Source organism: Lonchura striata, chromosome 2, assembly GCF_050655825.1.
Source record: "Lonchura striata isolate lonStrDom1 chromosome 2, ASM5065582v1, whole genome shotgun sequence".
In the NCBI taxonomy this organism is placed as follows: Eukaryota; Metazoa; Chordata; class Aves; order Passeriformes; family Estrildidae; genus Lonchura; species Lonchura striata.
Genome location: NC_140704.1, coordinates 4,158,522 through 4,184,167, shown reverse-complemented (window position 1 = coordinate 4,184,167; position 25,646 = coordinate 4,158,522). Strand labels below are relative to the sequence as shown.

Sequence of the window (25,646 nt, the reverse complement as noted above, 5' to 3'; positions counted from 1 at the left end):
TGTACTCCTGGGCAGGGGGAGGATGTCCTCCACCCACAGCTTTTCCTCTGCTATTAGGACAAGTATTTTCTTAAGGGTTATCATTGAACAGTACTCAGTGGAGCTGGTTTTAAGTTCAGGTAGAACTCTCCTGGACAACACAGCACAAATTATGATGCCAGAAATGCCAGGTATGAAATCTAAAAAATAATATGAAATTAACCCCCCAGGCCACTCCTATGAAAATAAATTCCTGTGATTCAGGCTGTGAATACACATAGGATGACTGATCCATATCTACTTGTTTTCCACTAATTTGGCTTTCCTCCTGTTTTTTCTCTTCCCTGTAGCCCTAACTCTGCTTTCACTGACATCTCCATTTGCCAAACTCCCCTCTGCACCCTGAACCAGCTCAGGGAAGGGTTTCTATGCAGCCTCCTTGTTTTGTATTCATCACTTCATGAGCACTGCTGGGGATTAAGCTCCACTAATGATGTTCCTCTTTTTACTTAACAAAACTTCTAAGCCCTTTAATGAAAGAAAAAAACAAAATTAACCCAAAGCAAAATGGAAAGATTTCGTTCTGCCTCCTTTGGTTTAGATCTGGGTTTTAGCTGTCAGGGAATGCAAGACATTATCATGTTCTGCCTTGTGAGAAAACAAAATTTGCCCTCAAAACTTGCAACTTGACACACTCAGATCTTGCTCGCCCTTAATGAAGAACACTGTGCTCACTGATTTTTTTTTTTTTGCTGCATCAATAAATCATGTTCAGTTCTTTCCATGACCCAAACAGGCTTCAGCTCAGGAGGAGCTCATTAGTGAGCAAAGCCATGGGATGTGCTCAGGAACATAAAAGCCATGACCACTTTTTAGGACCATCCACCACCTGGACAGAGTCAGGAGAGGGCTGGAGCAACCCAGAAAGTGTCACCCAACATTAGAAACATGCAAACACATTACTCACCTCAAGCACAAGAAAAGCATAAAGGCAACTATAAGGGCCCCTACTGAAATACAGTGGCCCAGGTAGTTTATGATGAGAGCAATCTTGTAATGGAGCGCATACTTCCTCTGGAGGTAAAGAGATAACAGCATTAAATCAGCAGCAGTCTCCAAGCACGGGCATTCAGGAACAGTTGACACTTCAGAAAACAATCATTATTTTTCTCAGCTTTATATTGACATGATAGTAGCAGGGCTGATGCCTCTGTGTAAGGCAAATATATTGCCCAGGCACACAAGTACAGGCTTGGTGTCATTTCAATTTGGGGTTTGTCACAGTTTCTTACAAATATTTGCAAAAAAAGTTATTTTGTCCCTTCTTCTCCCTGCCCTCCCCCCTTTTTTTTTCCCCATTTCCTCAGATTTCTTTATTTTAAACCTTTGTCATTTTAGGCGACAAACCTACCAAGACACATCTCAGAATTTCAAAAATTATAAAACATTATTTTCTTGGGAAACAGCACAGTCTTAATGAGCCAGGTTATGCCATTTTCCTACTCAAATGGCTTGGTTTTCACATAAAAATGTCAGTAAGGATAAATAACAAGCCCTTCTCATACAGGCAGATTTTCCTCAGAGGGACATTCCCTGCGGGCTACAATCTTTATCCTTCAAACCAAAGCAGACTAAAAGAGCTGGAACCCAGTAGTGTCCCTTCAGTTCTGGGAGAGCCTGACAAACCAGAGATCCTGTTGTTTTTAGCAGCAACCCAAATATGTGGTGAAATTTTCTGTATTAGTGCCTACTTCCTAGCATGTGGGGGAGATTGTTGGCAAGTTCTTGATCCTGTAAACAAAAAAAAATAAGTACAGAAGTGCTCCCAATCTAAATCAGTGAATTTAGGGGTTTTGTGATCCAAATTTGGCCTTGCAGAAATATCTTTATTGGTAGGCTGCTTTTGGCTTTGGAGAAAGAAGCATCTCCTCTCTTTGCATGGCTAGGAAGAGGTAGACACTATTCAGATAAATACTGAAGATGGCTACAAAGAGGTTTACTACTGGAAGACTAAATGCTCCTGAAAAATGTATTTATTATGAGTTTTGACATTTATTTATTTTCAAGTTAAGCAAATCTTTCCCCACATTGGAATGTTGCTTTCCTTCAGAAGAACAAGGCTCGTAGAAACCAACCACCTACATTTCCTCCCTTGTGATAAAAATATGGAAGTAAAATTCTACAAATAGCATCATTTTAAAACATTTTTTGTCAAAATTCTTTTTTTTTTTTTCATTTTTTTCCCTAACAATTTCCATTAACATTTTACTCCAGTGAAAAGAATTTGTCAGTGAATGAATGTTTGGCTGAAACTACAACCAGCAGCTGTGGTTCATCTGTTCCATTGTTCTGTGAAGATAAGCATCTTCCAGCATGTTGCCAGAGAGCCAGGGAGCATTCATGGAAACATTTTTGTGATGAAACCTGCCTACATCTTCAGCTCACAGAGTAATGTGCTGTTTCTGGACACAACTCAACCACGCAGAGTATTTTTAAGTCTATTATAAAATCCCCTAAAATAAATTTCCCCATCCACGGGCCCATTTTCTGAATCGCCTGGAGGTGAAAAGAAAAAAAGAAGCAACAAAACGAAGCTGTGGAATGCAAATTCCACACTGTGTTTTATTTATCCTTCAGCTGAGGGGACACCTGAAGGGAATGAAAATTCACTTGACCTGGTGTGCCTACCTGTGCAATGCTGTTTTATTCAGTAATGCCCTGGCGAGCTGCAGGGCTCATTGACTCTCCTGCTTAATTGACAGAGCCAGAGGATCACAGAACATCTCAAGGGATCCAAAAGGATCATTGAATCCAACTCTGCTTCTCACAGCACTATCAAAACCCAACCCATCTGACTAAAAACTGTTTTCAGACTTGCTCATTTAGGGCTAGAATTCTCCTGGAAGTTGGCAAACCTTGTGTTTTTCTAGCACGAGGCTCCTGCTCTTTAAGTCCAACCCTCCTCTGGCTCCTGACCACTAATTGAACTCCACTCAAGTTTTAAGCAGGTGTGGTTCAAAACATGAGATTAACTGGAAAAATAAAATTATAAAGCTCCTGCTTGATACACCGATGCTGAAGGAAAAAACAGGCACGACTTTCATATTTTCTGCTTCTGATGCTAACAAGGTTTCCTGAAGGCAAATTCAAACATCACAGAAACAAGAACTGCCTGGGTGCTTAGGGAAAACTAAACTGACAGGGTGGCAAGATCACTTTCCACCAGCCTACATGCAGTCTGCATCTCTGCTGGAATGGGAGGCAACATCTTCAGGGCTGAAAAGCACGTGCCCAGAAAATCATGTGTTTGCTCCACAAAGCTCAGCTCATGTAAAAGACTTGCACAGCTCTTTTCTGGCTCACCCTCTTGGACACCAATACATCTAAAATGTCAACAACCTTCTCCTGTTACCCAATATCCTTCTGCTTTCAGGAAGATTCACTTCATTAAAATAAAGATTTAAATGCTGTTCAGGCTTAGGAGGAGGGTTGCTAGATTTGAAATGAGTTGGAGAAGGAGATCACAGAATCCTGGAAAGTTTTGGGGCAGAAGGGACCTTAATGATGATTCCTGCCATGGTAAGGAGTGACAACTACTAGACCAGGTTGTTCAGAGCCCCTGACCTGGAACACTTCCAAGGATGGGGAATGCAGGGATGGGGAATCCAGGGATGTGGAATCCAAGGATGGGGAATCCAGAGATGGTTTTACCCCCTGGCCACAGCAGGTCACACCACTGCAATCCCATTCCATGACATTAGACATGACAATCATGTCACACCAGGTGGGGCAGGAGTGTCTCCAGAGTTTCTACACTGAGGAATGAACCACAATGTCTTTACCTGCTCTGGCTTTGCACATCTAAGGTGAGGTGGGCTCCCCACAGGCAGGCTAATGACAGACTCATTCTGCCCAGGGCACTTTTCCCCTTGCTTCAGCTGGAACGTGACTGCTAAACTTGCCCTAAACCATCCAGCGAGTGGTTTGAATCAATAACCACCTAATAACAGCACTCTCAGAGCATCTGACAAGGATCTTGTTTCCTCTAACAGAACTTACTGACAGGTCCTGCCAGTGTTTACAGCTCATGTCTCCCTGGGAGGCTCCACACGCCATTGCCAGTCAGTCACTTCCAGTTTCCTCCTGGTGCCAGGATGATCTCAGCACCAGCACAGCTCAAGGACACCTCTCCAAAGACTTTCAGAAGCAACTGGGAAGTGTCTTTGTGATGCCAGATGACTCTGAGCTCACTGCTTTCCCGTCCTGAGCCAGCTGGGAGCTGCTGTGGCTGATGTGACCGGGCTCCTATGCAGGATCCATTAGTCTGAGCCCAGCGTGGTGCTAACTCAGCTACTCAGCTTGAAGCCACCTCAAAACATCAGCAGAAGCAAATCCATGTACAGCTGCCAGAGACCACAACAGCAAAGTTCCTGATTTACAGCTCTTTTTGGAGGCTAAGATGTATCTTTTGCTGCCTGAGGTGCTGACTTTTCTTCTAAGAAGAGCAGAGATTTGTGTCGGACGCGGCGAAGGCCCGTTCAACACAGGAGCTTGTAGGCTGAGGAGAACCTTTACATTTGTCCCACATTGTGCCACCAAACAGCCAGCTGGATCAAAATTATGTCTGTGTCTTGCTCCTGTGTCTGAAGGAGGAGCCAACTGGTTGTTCAGAGGCTGAGATTGAGCCTGACATGAGGACACCAACACTCGGGTACCCACCCAAGGCAAGGGTTAGCAGCAGCTGGGCACACACAGGCACCCTGTGTCCCCTGGGGTGCACTGGGGACATTTGTGACTCCCAGCTGCTCCTGGTGGGACCTCCATGGCTGAATCAGAATTTTTAAGGTTGGAAAAGACCTCTAAGATCATTGACTCCAACCATTCCCTCAGCAGCACCCTGTTCACCACTAAATTTTGTCCCCAGGTGCCACATCCACAAGTTTTCTGAACACTTTCAGGGATGGCGACTCCACCACTGTCCTGGGAAATGCCTGAAAATCCTTTCAGAGAAGAAATTTTCACTAATACCCAGCCTAAACCTCCCCTGACACAACCTGAGGCCATTTTCTTTGGTCCTGTCCCTGTCCCCTGGGAGCAGAGCCCGACCCTACAGGTGTCCCCTCCTGTCAGGAGCTGTGCAGAGCCATAAATTCCACCCTGAGCCTCCTTTTCTCCAGGCTGAGCCCCTTCCCAGCTCCCTCAGCCTTTCCTGGTGCTCCAGAGCCTTCTCCAGCTCTGTTCCCTTCTCTGGACAAGAAGGACACAGGTATTCCAAAGGACAGTCTGGAGACACCGAGACATTTTAAACGACACCACACAACTACATTTAAGGAACTAGATCTCAGAGTGGGAATCTAGCAGCAAATCAATCCCAGAGCAGAGTTTTATTAGCCACTGCCACAGGTCTCAACCACAAGCAGAGCAATGATGCATTAATATATCCCAGGGAATGGGTGGAACTGAGCTGATGGCCCCTAAGACTGACCCACAGCTGAAAAAACCCTAAAATTTCTATTGCTACATTACCAAAACTCTGCCACTGATGTTGAAAAGTCCTGTTCCTATCCCCTGTTATCAATGACCAAATTAAAACCATGTGATTCTTTAGCACTCTGCCTGTGAGTGGTCAAGCTTAAAAGCAGTGTTGGTTTGTCTGGATTAAAAATAAACACAAGTCACAGGGCATAACACCCAAGCTGATGTTTAGCATCTGCTAAACTCAGTAAATAACAATAGACCCACTTGTGTGCCTGAATCTCACCTTTAATCAAAATGGAGCAAATCTGTGGGGATTGTTCCTTTTTTCTATTTTTTTTTTTTGAGATCACAAAGTATTCATCTGTAACACTGAGCATTATGAGAGATTTCAAAAATATTCACAAATATTAGTATTTGCAAAGCTTGTCACAAATCTTTAAAGATGCAATAAATGAGTTTTTAAGCCTCTGTAAGCAAGAGTGAGGGAACATCTGCACTTTCATCTGTTTAAGAAACAGCTATTTAAGGAGTTTTAAGCTATCACCATAGCTGCAAAGTTTTTAAAAGCAAAAACAGAATAAAGGGAACAATCCTGTCCTCTGCTCACAACACTTCTCCAGCCTCTTCAAATAAAACCCCTCTGTATTTGCTTGTGCACAGCCAGCCACTGCTGGGAGCTGTGCAAACATGTAAAGGAGTGGCTGCAGCTCACTGCTCCCAGCTGAGGTTTCTGTACCACCCAAACCACACCACAGATATCGAGTCTTGGCCCAGCTCTGCTCCCCATTCTCCACATCAGCCCTGGCTCCACAGCCCCTCTCTTGCTCACTTGTAGGACATGGTCACTCTGTCCCTCCCAGCCCCACAGCACTCCTGCAACGATGCACTGAGATGGTTTAGGGACCTGATTCATCCAAAAAAATGACCCAGCAGCAAGTTAGCTTTTCATTTTAAATGGGAATGAGTGGTAAGGAGGGGCTGCACTGGGGTGCTCCCAGCTTAGGTTGGCCTAGATTGCCTTGGGAGCCCCTCCACCGTGCTAGAACACCTTGAATGTCCCTCTGGGTGGCAGAAAGGTACTGGCACAACTTTTCTCAATTCCTAGAAGACTCTAGGAAAAGGAGGAGGGATTAAACTAGCCAGGGGGTAAGAACAGGTCCTCCTCAGCAGCTGGTGTGTTGTTACTTGTTTTGTGATTCACTGGAGAAAACCCAGACTGACCAAGCACGTGGATCTTGCAGGATGGATGCTGCACCACAGCCAAAGCACATCCTGGCTCTTTGGGACCACCACAGAGAGTCCCTGAGTACCAAATGTGGGATCTCCTCTTCCTCCTCTCTGTCCCTGGCACAGCACAACTACAAGGACAGAATGAGTTGAATGAAGCCCAGAACAAACCAGTCTGAGCTGCTGGGCTCCACCCTGGAGAGAAAAGCCACTCCAGACACAGAGACAGAAGCAACACAACACCTTTGTGGGGTTGTGTCCCACCACAGCACTCAACACAGGAGAAGAGGAAGAGTATGAAGGGCTTGAAGCCTTAAACTGTGTGAGGGTGAATGTCTATGATGTCTCTGAGACATCTGAAAAGAAAAGGGCTTTGCATAATTCCTCACAGCCCTTCTGAAGGAACTTAATCCCATATGCTAATTTAAATCTGATAACTCTTATATCATGTAAGACTGGTTCAATTTCTTTAAGACAGCTGGGTCCTGAGTCTACTTTTAATGTATTTTTTCTGTTGCTGCCCCTTTACATATTTGCCTAAGGAGAAATGACATTGAGATCTACAAAGGTCAGCTGTTGATGAGATCTCAGAATGGGCAGATATAGGGTGGAATCAGCTGGTTGAACTTATTTTTTAGTGCCAAAGAGGCTTTAGGTCTTATTGTTATTATTGCTAACATTTACTGTAGCAGCTGTAGGCTCTGAACAAAGCTAGGAAAAATCTGCATAAACACACATCATCAGGGACAGAGCGAGATAAAGCATCCTTTTTAAAAAAACATGTGAGCAGGGGATATGGAGAGAGGAGAAGTGATTTGCCTCCATTCACAGGGAGGTTTTGTTGCAGAGGCAGAAATGGAATCTCTCCCAGAGGTCCCAAATTAGCACGTTAACCTTAAGTTTAGTTTTGCATTCATTTATGCTGAGAAATGTCATTGAGAAGAATGAAGGGGAAAATACAGACCTTGTCATCCAGAATAGGCTCGCACTGAGAGTAGTTTATCTTGGAAGCCCATGTCCCATTGCCCAGGCATTCTCTGTAGGCATTTCCTGGTACAGACCAAAATAAAAGAGAGATGAACACTCTGTGCTGGACTTGAAACAGCATAGACATTTCACAGGTTCAAGAAAAGACTGACAGGACAGATTATTTACAAGGCAAATCAACTTATCCCACCTCTGTGATGACTGGAGCAACCCACTCAGAAGAGGAGAAATAAATAACAAACACATCTACAGACAATGAGTATTTAAAGGGATTTATTAATAGTTTTTTCTTACAGAATATGAATTCAGAAGACAGCAAAGGTATGAGAACACTGCAACTGAAACCATTCCTGGTGTTTTTCCCAAGGTGCCAGTTCTCACAGATCATAAGTGAAAATCACAAACTACTGAAGCAGAGATATTATGTCCAAATTCAACATCACCCTGCAGGGCTCTGGGAACTAAGAGGGGAGTTCAATTTCTGGCAAGCACTCTCTTCATCCCAAGGAATTCCTAGTGAAAACTGCAGTTTTCCTGTACAAGCCTTCCTCCACTCCTCAAAGGCACATCCAATCCCAAGCAAGAGGTTCTTGGTTTTTTCCATTCTTATTTTGAACTGTTTCTTAGAAACAGGAGAATTAAAATAAAACAGGAAATCCAGAAAGATCCCCAAAGGACCAATACAGGCAACTTCCTGATGGTCTCTTCATGATGTTGTTGCTGCCCTTTACCCAATTTCTTTTTGAGCCTTTGCCATGGTCATTTATTGCAGGAAAATCAAATGGTCCTAAATGTTCTGCTGACACCAGCCTTTGAAAAAGGTCAAGAGTCTTTTGATAATGTGCTTTTGAAAAAGATAAAAAGACTTTTGAAAAGGTTGGCTTCTTACTGAGAAGGGAAGCCAACAAATAACAGTCCCTGCAGATGCTCCAGACAACACCTTATCCACACAGATCACTGAATTTCATATTGCTGGTGTCTAGCTGCACTTTTCCACTGTTTCTTTTTGGAGTGATGAGGCCAAACAAAACAAAACAGTCAGAGTGGGGTTTAGGTGGTAGGATCTGATTTACATCCCTAAAAGCCCTTGCATTTGTCCCCTCCTTTGGCCAGTGCTGGAGCTCCCTGTGCAGAATTATTGCTGATTTTGAGCCTCTGTGGAAAACTCCTGACTCTCCAGATGAGCTGATGCTTAGTCAGATGTTGGGTCCCACTTCTGGGGTACTGCTCATATTAAACGCTTCTTTTATTCATTTAAACCCTTGTTTTACTCATTCTGACTTCATTTTCCCTGTTTGTATCCCTCCAGCTCAGCTGTGGAGAGCACAGACACAATCCACCCTGTGGGATGTACAACCCACACCAGTGCAGCTCTCTGAGCTGTCACAGATCTCCCACATGGTGAGGGTATGAACAGGAGGAGGGAAAATCAAAATCTGAATTTCTTTTTTCCAGCATCTCCTCCAATACCAGACACTTCTCAACACCAGCAGCAAGCAGATCTGATTTCTGGGAAGCTCTCATTCCAAACTCCAGTTGTCATTGCTAATTTATACTCCACAGTAAAGGATTTCCTTTCCTTTCCTCCTTTCCTTTCCTTTCCTTTCCTTTCCTTTCCTTTCCTTTCCTTTCCTTTCCTTTCCTTTCCTTTCCTTTCCTTTCCTTTCCTTTCCTTTCCTTTCCTTTCCTTTCCTTTCCTTTCCTTTCCTTTCCTTTCCTTTCCTTTCCTTTCCTTTCCTTTCCTTTCCTTTCCTTTCCTTTCCTTTCCTTTCCTTTCCTTTCCTTCTCTCTCTTTTTCTCCCTCCCTCTCTTTTTTTTTAATGACAGATGCATCTCCTTTAGCCACTGCTTTAAAGGAGAAAAATCTCATTTATTGGGTGAGGTAAGATCCTCACTGCAGGCATCTGGAGGAAGCAGCTCTTTTTCATGCACTGTGTGCAAAAACACACTGGATTAAGTTCAGTTTTTCTTAATTATTGTCACAAAAAAAAAAAAAAAAAAAGAAAAAAAAAGGAAGAATCATAATGGAGAACTCCACTGTAGAAACAAACAATGAATACCCAAGAAGAAAAGAATGCTTACATGATCTTTTAACAAGAACTAATAATAAAAAAATGTAGCTATTAGCACTATTTTTTTCCTAGTAGAAAACCAATTGTGTAAAATCTCATTTTCCTAGACAAATGACACACTGAAGAACTCAGCATACTTTCTCTTATAATTTTCCCTTCCTTCCTGATTTTATTCTCAAGAAGGAATACAGGAAATAGAGATTTGGTGATTACAATGTGCTCTGTGTGCACTTGCACTTGTTTATTATATAATAATATATTATTATTGCATAACATAACAATATATTGTTATAGTATAACACAATAAAATATTGTTATTGTAAAAGACAACTGGACAAGGAGTTTTAATGTTCATGCAAATGAATAATGAGCAGTAGATGAGTCAGGATGGCACAGGCAGCACTCAGCTTTCATGCACAGAGCTCTTGACACATCATCCAATATTCACTCCTGGGCCTCAGTCTATGGTCTCTTCTCCTACTTAAAAAATGTTGATTTCCTTTTCTTGTAGATTTGTGGCTCTTGGTTTCTTCTGCTTAAGCATCACTCCAGGAGACAGGCAGGGAGGTAAAAGGGAAGTGCCTGAACAGAAAGGAATATCCAGGAGAGCTCAGGGTTTCCAGCTGCCACAGAATGGATTTCAGCCCCTCCAGGCTGCAAATGCATCGTCCTGTTTGCCCCAGGGGCTGACTCAGGGGTGCTGCTCCTTCCACCAGAAAGCCAAGGGCAGCAGGCAGAGCCCAGGCACCAACAGCAGCAGCAGCAACATTCACAGCTCTCCTGGACTCTGAGGTGATGGAAAAGGGTCTCCACGCCTGAAATGCCTCATTCCACATCACAAAAAAAAATCTGAGCATGGCTACAGCAAAGCCTTGGCAGGAATGCAACTGGGATAGCCACTTCTCCCTGACTCCAGCTCTTGGGCAAGTCCAGCTCAGTCTGTTATTTTATAGTCCTTCACAGAATATATCCAGATAAACAATCTAGCACCCACAGGAATGTCTCTTTTTATGCATTTATACCCACACCCCATGCTATAGAGAGCCTGAGCTTTATTCCTAGTGCAGTAGAACCATTTAAGAGCAAGTGAGAAATTCAAGGTGGAGAGCAAAAGCTCTTTGAATGCAGAAGACAATTAGTGTTGCATTGTTGGTTTTTTTTTGTTGTTTCTGTCAAGGTTGGGATTGAAGTGTTTGAGATGATACATTGTGTTTAGATTTAGATGTTTATTATTTCTTGTTTATATTATAGCTTTATAAGTTGCGAGTTTTATAGTATTTTATTGTCTGTTATTTTATAACAGACAAAATACAAATTCCCCCCAATAAATACCACTGACACAGACATAATTAAAAACTTAAACAATAAAAGAGAGTAACGTAAACTCTCCATACTTCAAACAACTACTAAAGAACACTTTCTACAATTATGATCTAATACCTTATGATTACAGATATATCACCACCAGGATTTTGACAGATTCACAATACATACTATAAAAAAATCAAAAAGAGGAAAACTCTTATCACATTAATAAAGTCTTATATTAGAAACCCAAATAGAAACATTGCATTTATCAAAAAAAAGAACAGACTGTGATAATCACAACTCTGTTTACAGGGCAAACAGGACTTCTAAGAAACTCTGGCATGTTTGTTGTCTCAATAAAAAGAAGATGATCAACCCAGATTTGAGCCCTACATCAATAATAATGGAAAGTGACTTTCATCTGACATGGAAGAACATGAGAGAAACTCAGAGACTTTTTTTTATTCATTTGAAGGACTCCTCTCACTCTGGTCTTTGGTAAAGGGGGGAGACATCCAAACTCTGTTTCCAGTTTTCCCATAACTCTCCTCAGCATCCCAGCAACTCAGCTCCACTATTACCAGATTAATTCTGGGAAAGCTTGCATGGGATGAGAGCAGTTTTTCACAAATCAGCTCAAGGACCATTATCCCAAACAGAAATGTGTCTTTTAGACATCTAAACTCACATAAAATGAATTCCACCTCGATTTATTACATTTTATTAACAACACTGCCAGAGACTCTTCTGAAGCGCCCTCAGTGTGTGTCTAAACAGAAAATGGAGCAACAATATACAATATTTGTCATCCCAACTGTCATTTGTCTGCTCCTTAGAATGCACTGACGTATTTTTGCTGTGAGGGTGACAGAACACTGGAACAGGCTGCCCCGGGAGGTTGTGGAGTCTCTCTTTTTGAAGATACTTAAAAACTTTTAAAGACATGCTCCTGGGGAGCTGCAGGTGGATCTCAGCCATCCTGTGGTTCTGTGATTAACTGCATAAATTTATCCTCTGGAACAGCTTTAAAACACACCTCAGGTACAATGATCTACATCAGTTTATGAGGTAAAACTTAGCCCTTAAATTCATTTCTAGCTGCAGATGATGTTGCATGCCTAGCCCTTAATTTCATTTCTAACTGCAGATGATGGTGCATTTCCGAATGGGGTATGGAAAGGGAAGTGTTTGATGAGTGGTACTTTTTGTATTTTTCTTTTTTTATTGACCCTGTTGAAGAGCACAAAGCCTTTCAGGTAGTGGTAACTCAATATATATGGATTGGCCTGGTGTTTAGACAGAAGAAGTCCATTAAAAGCACGACACAAACAGGAGACAGGAGCACTGGGTGAATGCCATTCCCAGTAGGAAGTTCATCACTTCCTCCCAGTCATTAGTGAGTGAAAGACAATTCCAGACACTGCATGCAGGCACTGCCATAATGGATCTTGTCCCTGACAACTGGAACTGAGCTGGTTTTGAAAGAGATTTTATTTGTCTCGCCATGTTTCATGTGGATGACTTTTTGACAAGGTTTACATTTCCAGTTATCATTAAAATGGAAATCTGACTTTTCTGGCTATTTATGCCTTTCATCTCCTGCATTCTACAGAGTGGCCATGGAATCTTGAGCCAAGTTCATCAGCTACTGGAGTGAGAGGGAATAAATAGAAACACAAATAAATAAATAAGACAGCCTGCTAAGCCCTGAGCTGAGGGTATGTGGCTGCCTTGGCAGCTTGCTGATCCATGTTAGCTGTCAGCTGAGCTGAAGTGAAGGGTCCATCCACCAGAAAACCAGAATCCCCACTGAACAGGCTCCCTAGAACACACAGGTTTTTGGGAATTGGGGTTAGGGGTGACTGTGGCACACACAGATGCAATGAGCACTTTTGCAAGAGCACAGTGGGTCATGTCATCCACCTCCCTACCCACAGGACTTGTTCAGTCCAGATTAAAATGTGAAAGCTCCAAGAATTTTCAGTAATTATTCTGTAAAACTGTTACAGACAGTCTGGTAAATCTCTCCACTGTGATTTTTTTTCATTGATATCCTCTACCTACATTTTTTCTTTGCTTTTTAAGACAACTGTTGAACTGGTTTTGCCTCTGACCTAGCTGAGCAATTTGCCAGCCTTTTCAGGGTAGGTTAGTTCTGCATATTTGCCACAGGTGGAGTTCAACCTTGTAATTTCAGAATATCAACTTGCAGCCAGTCTTGTCCACATCTCATCAATCCCTTCCTCCTCTTGCTTCAGGGCACAGCCCAGCAGCCCATGGTGCCCCCAGCATGAAGGTGTTGATGCCAGATTTTCCCATGGAAAGGAAGCCCAAGTAAGTGAGGTTTTATTTTAGATATAAATTATAATACTTTCAGTGATATGCTGGTCTGTAAAATCAGAAGAGGCAGTGGAGAAATCCTGCTTTGTTTCAATGCCATGATTAAAGCTGGATGCCATCTTCTGAGCTGAATAAAAGGATTTTGAAATGCACACTTTTGGGACAGCAAAAATCACTTGACAGGTTTGATAAGTGTAAATTGGACCCAGGTTTTACCCCCTGAAGAAAAATTTCAGACACATTCAAAGAACACAGGAGTAAAACAAACGAAAATATCTCAGTGCTAGATGTTGTAGCCCAGGAGTTGCTCACAGCATGGAGCTCAGCTCTGGTGTCTTCCAATGCTGGATTTCATGAGGAATTCAGACCCAGTTTCAAGAATCCTTTTTTTTCAGGGAGTTCTAATCACTGGACCACTTCAAGATTCTCCCAGTGTCTCCTCCTAACAATTTTTATTCCTTTAATGTTCAAAATAAGACATTTTGCTTGGTATTAAGCAAAACAAAATTCTCTTGGGTACTTATCCACCATGATCCCCAGCAAATCCAACAGGAACTGCATGATACAAATTCCTCAGATTGGCTGCCCAGATTTCATAGGAGCCTGATCAAATGAGACAGAAAAAAAATCTGTGTTGCATAAGGCACATATCACTTCATGTATAGACTATTCTTAGCCCCTTTTCAAAGTCTCATAAAAACAGCAAGCTTCTAAAAATAGGGGCTGAATCATGGGGCTATAAATTATTTATTCATGTGCCACCCTCCCTCTTTGGTGCTTTATTTTTTTCTGATTGTTGCAGTGACAAGCTCGAGCCAGGTAGGATTCACAAAGCATCAGGACAATTGCTTACTATTTCTAGAAATTGTAAGTGACAGTAGCATATAATTGTGACATCCAGGAGACTGAAAAAAAAATAAAAACAATCTCTCTTCACATATTTTATTTGTGAATGAGGGATATTCTGACAAAAATAAGGAGAGGCAAGAACAGTTATCCAACTGAAGCTCATTGCTTTGTACATCAGCCAACATCAACTTGAAAGCCAAGAGGCTTTCTCTGGATGTCACAGCTGGGGTTTTTTTGAATTTGTACAGAAGTATAATGCACTTATAGGAGAGTCTTGGAAGGCAGATAAATCGTAATTTAGGCAAGAAATGTTCCTCTAGAAAAATATTTCTAAACTCAGCTCTGTCTGGCTCAGCTTGATGTGTCCTCAGGCTTTCAAGCACATTAGAAATGTTGATGAGTTTTCTATTGTTTTCCTTTGCCAAGACATCCTAAAAGGGTTTGCAAGAACCTCCAGCAGCCCAATTATGCTCACTTGCTGCATTGATTTCCCATCTGCTGAAGAGCTCAAGTGATTGACCCAGGTCATAGAACAGGTCAAAAGCAAAGGCAGGAACAGAACCTTTCAGAAGTTTAGAAGTGCTCCAGGCTCCTTCAGAGATTAGAAAAACATTTCACTTGGTCCTAGCTCAAGGCACCCTCTGTTGGACACACAAAGATTGAGGGTACCTGAGGTACTTGGTTCTGTTTGTACAGAGGATCACAGAATATTCTGGGTTGGAAAAAACTCTAAAATGATCCAGTTCCACCCCCTGCCATGGGCAGGGACACCTTCCATTACCCCAGGTTGCTCCAAGCCCTGTCCAGCCTGGCCTTGAACTCTCCTTGGCCCAGGCTGGGGCTCCTGGCAGCAAGCAGTGGCATTAGAAAGATCCCATAGATTAAATTGTGCAGAACTGGCAGAAAAGTGTCTCTTTTCAACCTTGTTCAGTGAAATACCTGCTAATGTAAAAATTCTCACAAAAAATCCCCCACCTTCTATTTGACTTGCTGATTTCCACGTGGTTCACCTCAGGAAACACAATTTCTTGCAATATTTTTCACTCCTTGTGCCTCCAGGGTTAGCAAAAAGTGTTCCATAAAATACAACTTTTTTATAGCAAATACTCTGTTTCTTCACAACTTCATTTTGAATTGTTTCAGGGATGAGGTGTGGGCCCTGACAGGCAAATCCCAAACTTTCCCTTTCCCAATACAATCTCTCTTCAGAAGGATGATTTGGGAATCATCCTGGAAGCTGCCTTCCTCATCCCAAATTGCTTGTAGCTCCTGTGATAACCTTCCTATTAATAACTGAATAATAAAAGAATTATTATTCAATTACATAATTATTATCCCCGCATAACATTAACTTCCTTAAGAAATTATTTCATGGCTTGTGATTGAGGAAACTCCTGCTCTGAAATGTCAGGGCTGGGATGTTACAGAAACAGCTGAGGGAAGACAGGAAGGGAAAACCCAGTGAAGAGGCTCAGCAGCACTTGACAAATGCTTGGTTAATCCTGCCTGCAGCCTCCCAAGGCTTTGTGCAGTCTGCAGGAAAAGTTCTGAAACAGCACAACCCCAGGTGTGAGCACACACAGAACCCAAAGGCTTCCAGCTCACACCTCCATGTATCTTTCAGAAGATAAAAGAAGGAGATTACAAAGCACAGGTTATTTCTCAGGTTATAATTTTTTCCCTTTACCAGGTTTTCAGTGCAAGAAAAAAAACTAAACAGAGAGAAAAAGCTCAACAAAATATAAAAGTCAAACCAAATTCCCAATCCAAACCTGTTCACTTCTAGCTGAACAGAAACCAGAAATTGTATGACTCCCCAAAACTTTGTTGCAAAATAAAATTCTGGCATTCATGCTGGGTTTATTTCCACACCCGGTCGCTCAAATTAATCTCTTCTGAAGGGCCAGGTGTCCCACACAAAGAAGATGCACAGACATCACTTGTACTTCAGCAAGTCACTGACACTTGGCTTGCTGGAAACTACAAGAACACCCAGGAGAGTCTTTCTTCTTACTTGTCCTGGTCTTATATTGCTCTATACAAAGAAGTTCAAGATTAAGAATTTTAGACTCTGATGTCCTGATGCAGATGCTGAGGTGTCAGTGAAGGTTCCAATGTCCTTGCTGCCGCAGAGACATCCAGCACTATTTGAGGTCACCTGCCATGCTCATGGTATCTACTCAATCCAGGTCATTAAACTATACTAAATTCCCAAATTTAAGATAATTAATTGATCCCAAGATTGCAGCCAGCAGAGCTGAGACAGATTCAGCTGATCCATGGCCATTTACTTTATGGAGCAGGGTCGTTCTTCCATTGACCCCACATTGACAACAGGAGGGATTTAATCACCTACAGCAAAGAGAAGCATCTTCCCTCCTAAATTTAGGTGCTTGGGGTAAATAAAACACTGGCTTGCCATTTGATGTGGAACCATCACTTTCTGTTTATTTTAAAGATTTCCCTTGTTTGACTCTGGGTAATGCAATTTTTGATTTAAGGAACAGGCTATCATCCAACGTGTGTTTGCACAGATCATACGCAAATTACTATGAAAGATTCCCCAGCCCAGAACACTTCCACCTGTATGGAGAGGGAACTTCCACCTACACAGCTACCTAAAAAACACACCTGGGAGAGAGGTGTGGTCTAAGAAAATGTTCTTCCCACTGGCTAGTCCAAGAGTAATTAATTCCATTAATTCTGCCTTTGCTGTAGTGGCAGTGAATTCCTGCAGAGCACCAGGAGGAGGAAAGGCATCACCCAGGGCTGCAGCACCATTTGTTGCTGAGTTGGACAGACCAGGAGAGCACAGAGCCATGAAACTCCCTCCCTAAGCCCCTTCTGGAAGGCTGGCAGGGCACAGGCTGCTAATGATGTTTCATCTTTATGGTAGCTGTTTCTTAGATGAAATTCAAAATCCAATTAGTCACCTGACATAATTACTGAATGCACAGGGAGATGGCAGTGATAGTGAGAGGAGTAACTGTACTTTATTACCTGTAGTAAAGCTCTGTGGAAGTGAGAAGCATTAAGATCTGATTAACACAGGAGGGACAGGGAGAAGAGGGGGGCTGGAGGCTGAACTTTAGGACAGATGACTTGAGAAGAAAATTTGCACAACATCTTGAAAGAAAAGAGTGTGTGCCTCCCTTTAGTTCTTGACTGAGCAAAGTGGGAATGTGGGAAGCAATATTCTCACAGAGCTTTCACTGCCTGGAATTTATGAGTTGCAGTCACAAAAGTAAAGTACAGCAGCTGTAGGAATGGTTCGTGATGGAGCAGAGAGTCAGTGTTCACTGGGAATAATCCTGACCTGCTCTTAGAACTCTGCAAAAATAATGAGAAAGGTAGCTGAGAAAAGGAGGGATGAGAGCAGGTTCCAAAATGCACCCATTCATGTGGTATTTGCCTGGTAAGATTCAAACACATTTTGACAAGGAATTCACATGAAACCTCTGGTCCAGCAGCAGAGGCTGTGAGAGGAAAGCAGCACACAGGAGAGACAGAAAATAAGAGGTGAGAGAAAATATCACACACAACACAGGGAATGAGTTGGGCTAAAAGGCCAGGAGGATCTGCAAAACCTGGTTATTATCCCTGAGTCAGCACTGGGGGTTTGCCTACACCACAGGAACCAAAACAGTTGCTTGGCCCTACAGGGATTTTCTTTGTTAGCTGGTTTTGAGTTGGTTTTGAGTTGGTTTTGGGTTTTTTTTTTTTTTTTTTTTTTTTTTCCCATTTCAAATCAGATCATACATCCAACATTTCGTAAGAATCCTTGCCTTTTAAAAATCCCAGCCCTAGAGGATGATTCAGACAGGTCCTGTCACACTTGCACATCTTGGGATGTCTGGACAAAAACACAACATGCTCTGCTGTCAGCTCGTGTGTGTGGTTGCCAGGAAGCTCTGTGCCTTCCCCAAGCCTAAATATTCATCAGGAGAAGGAAGGCAAAAAACAGACTTTCTGCAAGACAAAAAAGCCCTGCAAACATCAGACCAGTGACCATTTGCCAGAGCAGCCCCTGCCAGCTTTCATAGCGAAGCCTAATATAGGAACATAAAAATTTCCAGATGCTTCTTGGCAGATCTGAGCCCATTTTGCTGAACCACATTTCCCCTTCTAATAATGTAACTTTAAAAAGGGGATGGGAACGGGCAAGATCTCCCAGTTTCTGTGAAGTGAACCTAAGGTTTCTGAATACAACCCCTTCCTCAACCATATAATTTTACAGGATGAGCAAAATATTCAGCAACATCAAGGGGCTGAATTTTGACTGTGGATATTGCAGATGTGGGGGTTATAAATAGCTTCTTTAGGCCATCACAGATTAGGTTTGTTTGAGATGAGAAAGTAAAGTCCCTGCAGACACAGGGAAATACAATAATTCCAAGTCTCAAAAACCTTTGACAGACACTAATATTGTTACATTTTCTATGGGCTGTCCCTCCACATAAATTCCTTTTCCCACTGGGTGAAGAATAAGCTCTAAAAACAGCTCTTGCCAGGAGAAAAGCAACACCTACCTCGACTCTTCTTATACAGCCACAATGAGGAACAGGAAATTTGCATTAAATAAATTACAATAAGGAACACTGGGCTTATGAGCTCCAGTTTTGCCTCCCTCTCAGTTTTTCTCTTCCCATCCTTGAAAATAGTACAAAAAAAATCTATGGAATTAATCACCCAGCACAGCACTGCTATGGGGAACTCAGTGTCCAGAGATGATTTATCTGGTAAGAAGGGCAGCAGAGATGGTTGAGTTTGTAGATAAGTAATTGCTAGGCTGATGATGATACTTGGATTTAAAAGTTCACCAAATGCTTAACCCCCCCAGGCTCCCCTTTCCATACTTTATATTGCTGCTTCCATTGCTGCCTTTTTACACTTTCCAAAAATACAGCATGGAATATGAATCATGTGCCAGTCCTTCCCTCCAGGAGAGCATTTATTGAAGCTTTAAGTGAGATCAGAAACTTGAGAGAAATAATATTTCATATAATGTTTGCTAGTGCTATACAGACACCAGGAAATTTGGTTTGCAAGTGATATCAAAAAGGATGTGAAGAAGTACAAAATTAATTTTGAGAGGGAACTGTGAAGGACCATCTTGTTCTGTAAGGGTTATTTTCAGGCCCATAGCACCTTATCAACCAGAAAAGGCAGATCAGAGATATGACTTTGGTTCTGTGAGGCTGAAATGGGTCTGTCTGCACTGCTCCTGGGTTCTCTGCTTCAGCTCAGCTTCCTAAGACACAAATGATCCTCCACAAGGAGCTGAGTGATCACTTGCTGGCCAGAAAGACTTTGAATAATCTTCTGCAAAAGAGGTGAAGAGGCTGCTCCCCTGCCACCACCTGATTAACACGATGCATCTCTCATTTGGGAAACCTGCTGTTATGTGGGAAGGTGCTTTCTTATCACCTGGTAATTATTGTCTCTTTGGGGGTTTGAAATGGCATGGGAGGGAGAAAGGAAATTTTAAAACCTCTTCTAATTTTACAGCACATAAAATGCTGTCAGCACATGCTGTGACTGTCTAAGAAAAGCATTTCACCAGCTTCACTTCTTGGCTAAACTCCCTGACGAATCTTAAGATCCTGAGCTTATTTTGAGCAGGAATGATGAGTGGGCCATCTCTGAACCATCCCATGTGGTTTTGGGTTCCCTGCAGCCTGGCAAACCTGGTGTGGCAGCTCCAACATCATCACACACATCTTTTAAAATCACATATCTGTGATCTCAGAGCTGTCAGTACCACTCAAACAGCTCTGGGAACTGCAGGAAATGGGGATTCATTCTCCATGCAGTTCCATGATGATAAGGATGTGAAAGAAAAGAATAAATCATCTCACACTGGCACTGAACACCTTGCACACTTTACATGAAGGGCATTAATCTTAGGTTTGTCATATAAATCTCCTCACAGTACAAGAAGGGACAGAACAGCCTTCTCCCCACCCCAAATATTCTAGACCCCTCTCAGAGCACTAAAATAACACCTGCCAATGCTTCAGCTCAGCTCAGCGTTTTCCTCAACATTCTTTCCCCATACTTCACTTCTTCCCTTTTTTCTAAAGCTGATATGAAGATCTTCTCTTCAAATCCAGAAGTGAAGTTTTCAACCCCCAAATTTGCTGGTTTAACCATGCCACAGATTTATGGACCACCCTCCTGGGACATTGTCCTGACATAAACACTGACTCCAGGGATTTGGAAACACCATAATAAATTTGATCTGGACTGAAATTAAACAATAAAAGAGGGAAGCAGGGCAGTCTTATGCCAACACCATCCCTAAAGAAATGCTGCATCCAGCAAGGACATAAGCCAAGAACTGGAGGTGGAGGAGATGTTCCAGGTGTTCCACAGAGGATAAAAGAGTTGGTGATGCTTCAGCACTTCCAAGATTTAGTTTAATGCAGGTAACTGCATGAAGGGCTAGAAGCGAGGATGCTGCAGAAAGCTCCTGTCATTCAGAGCTGGATTTCCTTGCTCCTTCAATACCTGCTGGTTTCTTGCCATGCAAGATGGGCACTAGGATTGGTTGTTTACAGTGACAATGCAGGAAGAGGTTTAGAAACTAGATGGGAAAAAAGGTCTCTTAAAAAAGATTTACCATCTCCTTCAACAAAGAGAGCAATTAGATCAGGTAAAATATGTCTGGAAGTGCTCGTTCACCTCAGAGAAATGTTTAGTGCTCATCATTCACTTCCACTTAGCTGAGACTCTGCCATTTAGACATTTACTGACTTTGGTAACAGATTTTCTCAGATGTTCTCTTATGACAAGAAAAGCTACTGAAAACTCATCCATTACATCTCTTACACTGAGGCAGATTTATCCTAAGTGCCGTTTCCTTTTCAACTACAAAACGAGCTCCCCAAGAGCAAATTGAGTGAGCAATATTTAACCACTGGGTAGTCAAGTGAGGACGCTTAATTGCTATTCTCCTTGGTACCAAACCATAAAACCTTAAATCCCAAACTTGCCACGAACCACTGTGGTGTAGAATACAAAAAAAACAACAACAACAAAAAAAAACCACAAAACAAACAAAAAAAGCCCCAAACAAACAAAAAAACCCAACAAAACCTCTACAAACAAGAGAAAAATAAAGATGCTTGAATGGGCAGATGAACTGCTTTGGACTTCAAAGAATCCAAAGCGCACAAAAAAGTGTCTGAAATTTTAACACTTTTCACATTAATTCAGCTTTAGACTTCCTCTGCCAAGTAATAATGAGCTACTGACTTGTGTATCAAACATGGGAAAGGTAATATGGTGATACTAGAGCTGTTTTCTTTGATAGACAAATTAAAAGGTAACTTTAGTTTTGTAAAAGGTAGATTGAAATATTGATTTCATCTGAAGAGCAGTGAATTATGTTTTATGGCAATAAAAGCCTCCTGTGCACATCATAAATGGGCTATAGAGAAGCTACATAATTTTTTTTGAGAAAATGCTAGCTCGACAGTTTAGACCTACTTTCAATTTAATGTGAACATGAAAAAATCTGCAGTGCAACATAAAAGCTCTGCACAAATGTGCATCCAAATCCTCAAGCCTCCCCTCTAAGAAAAATAAGCAATTACTTAACAGTTCCACTGGAAATGCTCATTTTGGACCAGTGCCTCAAGGGATGGAGTAAGTGCTGTTCTTTTAAGCTCTGTTTGTTCCCTTTTTTACCCCATGAATTTTATTTTAAAACAGTGAAATAGGGAAACCCAGCCTGTGTTCCATGTTCCACTGCTCTGTCACCTCCCATTCCCAGAGCAAAGCCAAATGGCAAAGACCTTCTGGAACACCTGCAGATCTTCTTTCAGGAATGCATTTGCCACCCCTGAAGGAATGAAATTCCAGAGGTGGGTCAGACCTTATCCCTAGACAAGATAGGAGGAGAGGAATTAAAAAAAAAAGGGGGGGGGGAACGGCTTTTTAAAAAGTAACAAAATGTGATACAAAGGTCTATAGTGCTACATGCTATTTATCTGTTCACAAAATACACCTAAATAATTCTGTAAGCTTCTTCTTTTGCTTGCACTGCAGTGGTGCCTGTCCAAGCCCATCCAAAGAGCCCATCCATCTTCAAGATGAGATAAAAGGCTTTCCTCACCTGCTTTTAGTCACAGAAACAGTTCAGATGTGGAAACCTCTGGGATAATTGCTAAAGATGGACATGTTCAGAGGGTGATTTGGTCCCTTCACCTTTCTCTGCTGGCCAGAAGTGGAGTTGAGAAGGCTTTGAAGAGTCTCATCACTCAGAGATGGTTCAAGTTCAGTGAGATAAAGCCTTCCTCATATGGACAAAACCCCCTTATTTTGTATCTTGAGGTTCTGAGCTACAGTTTTCTAGCACTAGGTTTAGGAGAATTCTACATTAATAAAATCTGAATAAAACCGTGCATTCTCTCAGGATAGGTTCATGTGGCAGGGTCAACTCAGGTGCACACAGGCCATGCAGAGCCACAGCCTGAAGAGATGTTAACAATTCCTGACTCTGGACTTTGACCCCTCCAAGATTTTAGCAGGTGTAGTGATGGATTAATATCCACAAAAGAACATTTTGAGTCTTAGGCGTTAAAGTCTTTCTACTGGAGTGGCATCTGGAGGTTTTGTACAGTGCTGGCTTCACTTCCAGAAGCAGAAGCCTCAGACCCAGACCCTCGTGGTGCTGTGATTGCAAACAGCACCTTTCCAAAATTCCTGTGAGCTAAGGCTAGGAAAGAACAGTGTAAGAACAAGAAACGGGGGGCTGGGTGCAGGATTCAAGCCAGGCAGTGAGGAGACCTCAAAGTACAAAACAAAAAACCCCAGTTACAGATCACAGCCCAAAAGAGTGATGACCACAACAAGCAACGATGGCTTTTACATATCTAAACTATTACAGTTGTAATTAATGAGCATCACCTAAAGCACCACCATCAAACGTACTCCATCAAAAGCTGATCTTAATAGGATGTTGTAAAAACACCAGTTTACCACACATGGAACCAGAAGTAGTCTGAGGTTTGTTCAGAGTTTTTAGGTGCATTGTTGGAGCCCTGGACACTGAGAATTTCAGACTTTCTGTGCTGCCAGGCACTGACCCCCAGGAGAACACTGCATTGACCTGAGGCTGTGGAGAAGCTTCCAAAATGGAATGACAGAACTGGGATTGTGGGTGTGGAGTTTGAATAGAAGTGTGTGATATCACAGGGTGGGAAACTCAGAGTTTAACAGTTTAGAATATAGTAATATATATAAAGCAAGATGGAGGTTTTAGGGCAGAGGCTGGTCCTTCTTCTTCACCTTCTTCTCCATGGGTTTGGGTGGTTTTGTGTAATTGGATAAAAAAGTCCTCATTGCAGGCACGGGTGATTGGTTATTGGTTTAAGAGTAAAATTAATTTAGGTGTCATTTCTTAATTGGACATTTTATCCTTAAATGGCCTTGTAGAGAGATGGGGCTCCATTTTTACCTTGTTAGAGTGAAGGGCTGTAGGACTCAGGGTTTGTGAGACTGTGACATAGATAAGAACTGATAAACATCTGAGTCCCAACAAGAAATTCTGTCTCATGCATTTAGTCCTGATCCTGGCAAGAAGCAGTTAAGATTTGACACCTCCTGACTTATATAAAGGAGGGTGGTGAGGATGGTGAAGGGTCTGGAGGGGAAACCACATGAGGAGAGGCTGAGGGCACTTGGTTTGTTCTAGTGGAGAAGAGGAGACAAGGGGAGACCTCACTTTGGTCTTCAACATCCTCATGAGAGGCAGTGGAGAGGCAGACCTGGATCCCTTCTCTCTGGTGACAAGCCCTGAGGGAATGGCTTGAAGCAGTTTCAGGACAGGTTTAGGCTGCAAATCAGGAAAAGGTTCTTGCTTCCCCAGAGGGTGGCTGGGCATGGCCCCACCTGAGGCTGCCAGAGCTCCAGGAGGGTTTGGACAACACTCCCAGGGATGCACAGGGTGGGATTGTTGGGGTGCCTGTGCAGGTACAGGAGTTGAACTCGATGATCCTTGTGGGTTCCTTCCAGCTCAGGATGTTCTCTGATTCCATGATTCTGTAAATCCTGTCCATGACAAATCCAGAGATGCCCCATCCCTGGGAGAGTTTCAGGCCAGGTTGGATGGGGCTCTCAGCAGCCTGGTCTAGTGGAAGGTGTCCCTGCCCATGGCATGGGAGGTGGCACTGGATGATCTTTAAGGTCTCTTCCAACCGAAACCCTTCTCTGATTCTGTGATTAGGGAGTCCATGGCTGAACCTTCATTTCCCTTGCTGTGCCTTATAAAGAGATTTTTCCCTCATAAAAGTTCCCAAATGAAATGTTAGTGAGTAAAAGATGATTTTACTGTCACGCAGCTACAACATCCTGGAGTAGTTCTCAATAATGGCTTTTAAAATTAAATGATTAACACGATTTTTTTTCCTTCTCAGCTGTCTGATCTTAATTATATCATGTGAAATGCGATCATTTGATGCACCACCCTCAAACTCTTCTCCTCTTAAAATAGAATCTAAATCTTTCTATAGATAGAAGATTCTTTAAGTAATTACACATGAAGTGTTTAGAATAAAATGTCTCTCCCTTTCCTGTGCACAAGAATTTATCTTTGGATAAATCAATAGAAGGAGGTTAGCAGATTATTCTAATGACAGTACAAAGGTAATTAAAATTTACTCTTGTTATTTTTGAAACACAAAGGAGATGCAATATGCCTCATCTAACAGTTTCTTCTGGTCATCATCTGTGAAATGCAGTTAATCACTGTAATTAGTTGTTACATGGCTGCACGTCACAAATATGTCAGGAAGAAACATTTAACTTCAGAGAAGTACTTAGGATTTAGTTCAGTCTGAGAGAACAATACAGCTCATCTCTTTAAACAGATTTACAGTGCAAAATGCATATGCCAATGACTCCAAGGGTCTCTGTTACCTTTGTACTGAAATCATTTATGAAAACCACTCACAGGATGCTTCAGTCTGCAGGAAATGCTGCTTGATTACAAGTGACCACAGCCAGGTTACTAACTCTCCTTTACATCTATTTTCTCCTTTGTTTTTAGCACTTTCTTTCCACTTACACTTTTCCCCACCCTGCAATAATGCTGTTTACAATCTGTCACAGTGACTGGCCTCAGAACTGAAGCACTGACTTACACAGAATGCATTGGTAGGAGAGCAGAGTTTAACAGACAACCTTCCTTGGGGTAACTGAGAGGGAATTTCATTCACAAATGCTGCTGAACTGGCAGAAACTGAATTTCCTGAAGTTGAATGGAGAGCATTTGGTGGAGGAGAGCTTGGAGGTGTCGTGGTACAGCTCCTCAACAATCAGCTGATGGCACCAGACTGGAGCCTGAGATCCTCAGCTCTGGAGCCACGATACAGAAGACAGAAACTCTCATCACTGTGGGAT

At 42.3% G+C, this 25,646-nt stretch overlaps 1 protein-coding gene across 4 annotated transcripts in view; it reads right to left on the bottom strand.

Annotated features, from left to right (window-relative positions):
• The window catches only part of CRHR2 (corticotropin releasing hormone receptor 2), a 151,690-nt gene that overhangs the window by 64,074 nt on the left and 61,970 nt on the right, over positions 1 to 25,646 (bottom strand). For all 4 annotated transcript variants that reach the window (XM_085563003.1, XM_085563010.1, XM_077789598.2 and 1 more), the window contains 2 exons: positions 7,649 to 7,734; positions 947 to 1,053 (listed from right to left, as the gene is read on the bottom strand). In XM_085563003.1, the coding sequence (XP_085419129.1) occupies positions 947 to 1,053; positions 7,649 to 7,734 (193 nt within the window). The remainder of the gene's footprint in view (positions 1 to 946; positions 1,054 to 7,648; positions 7,735 to 25,646) is intronic.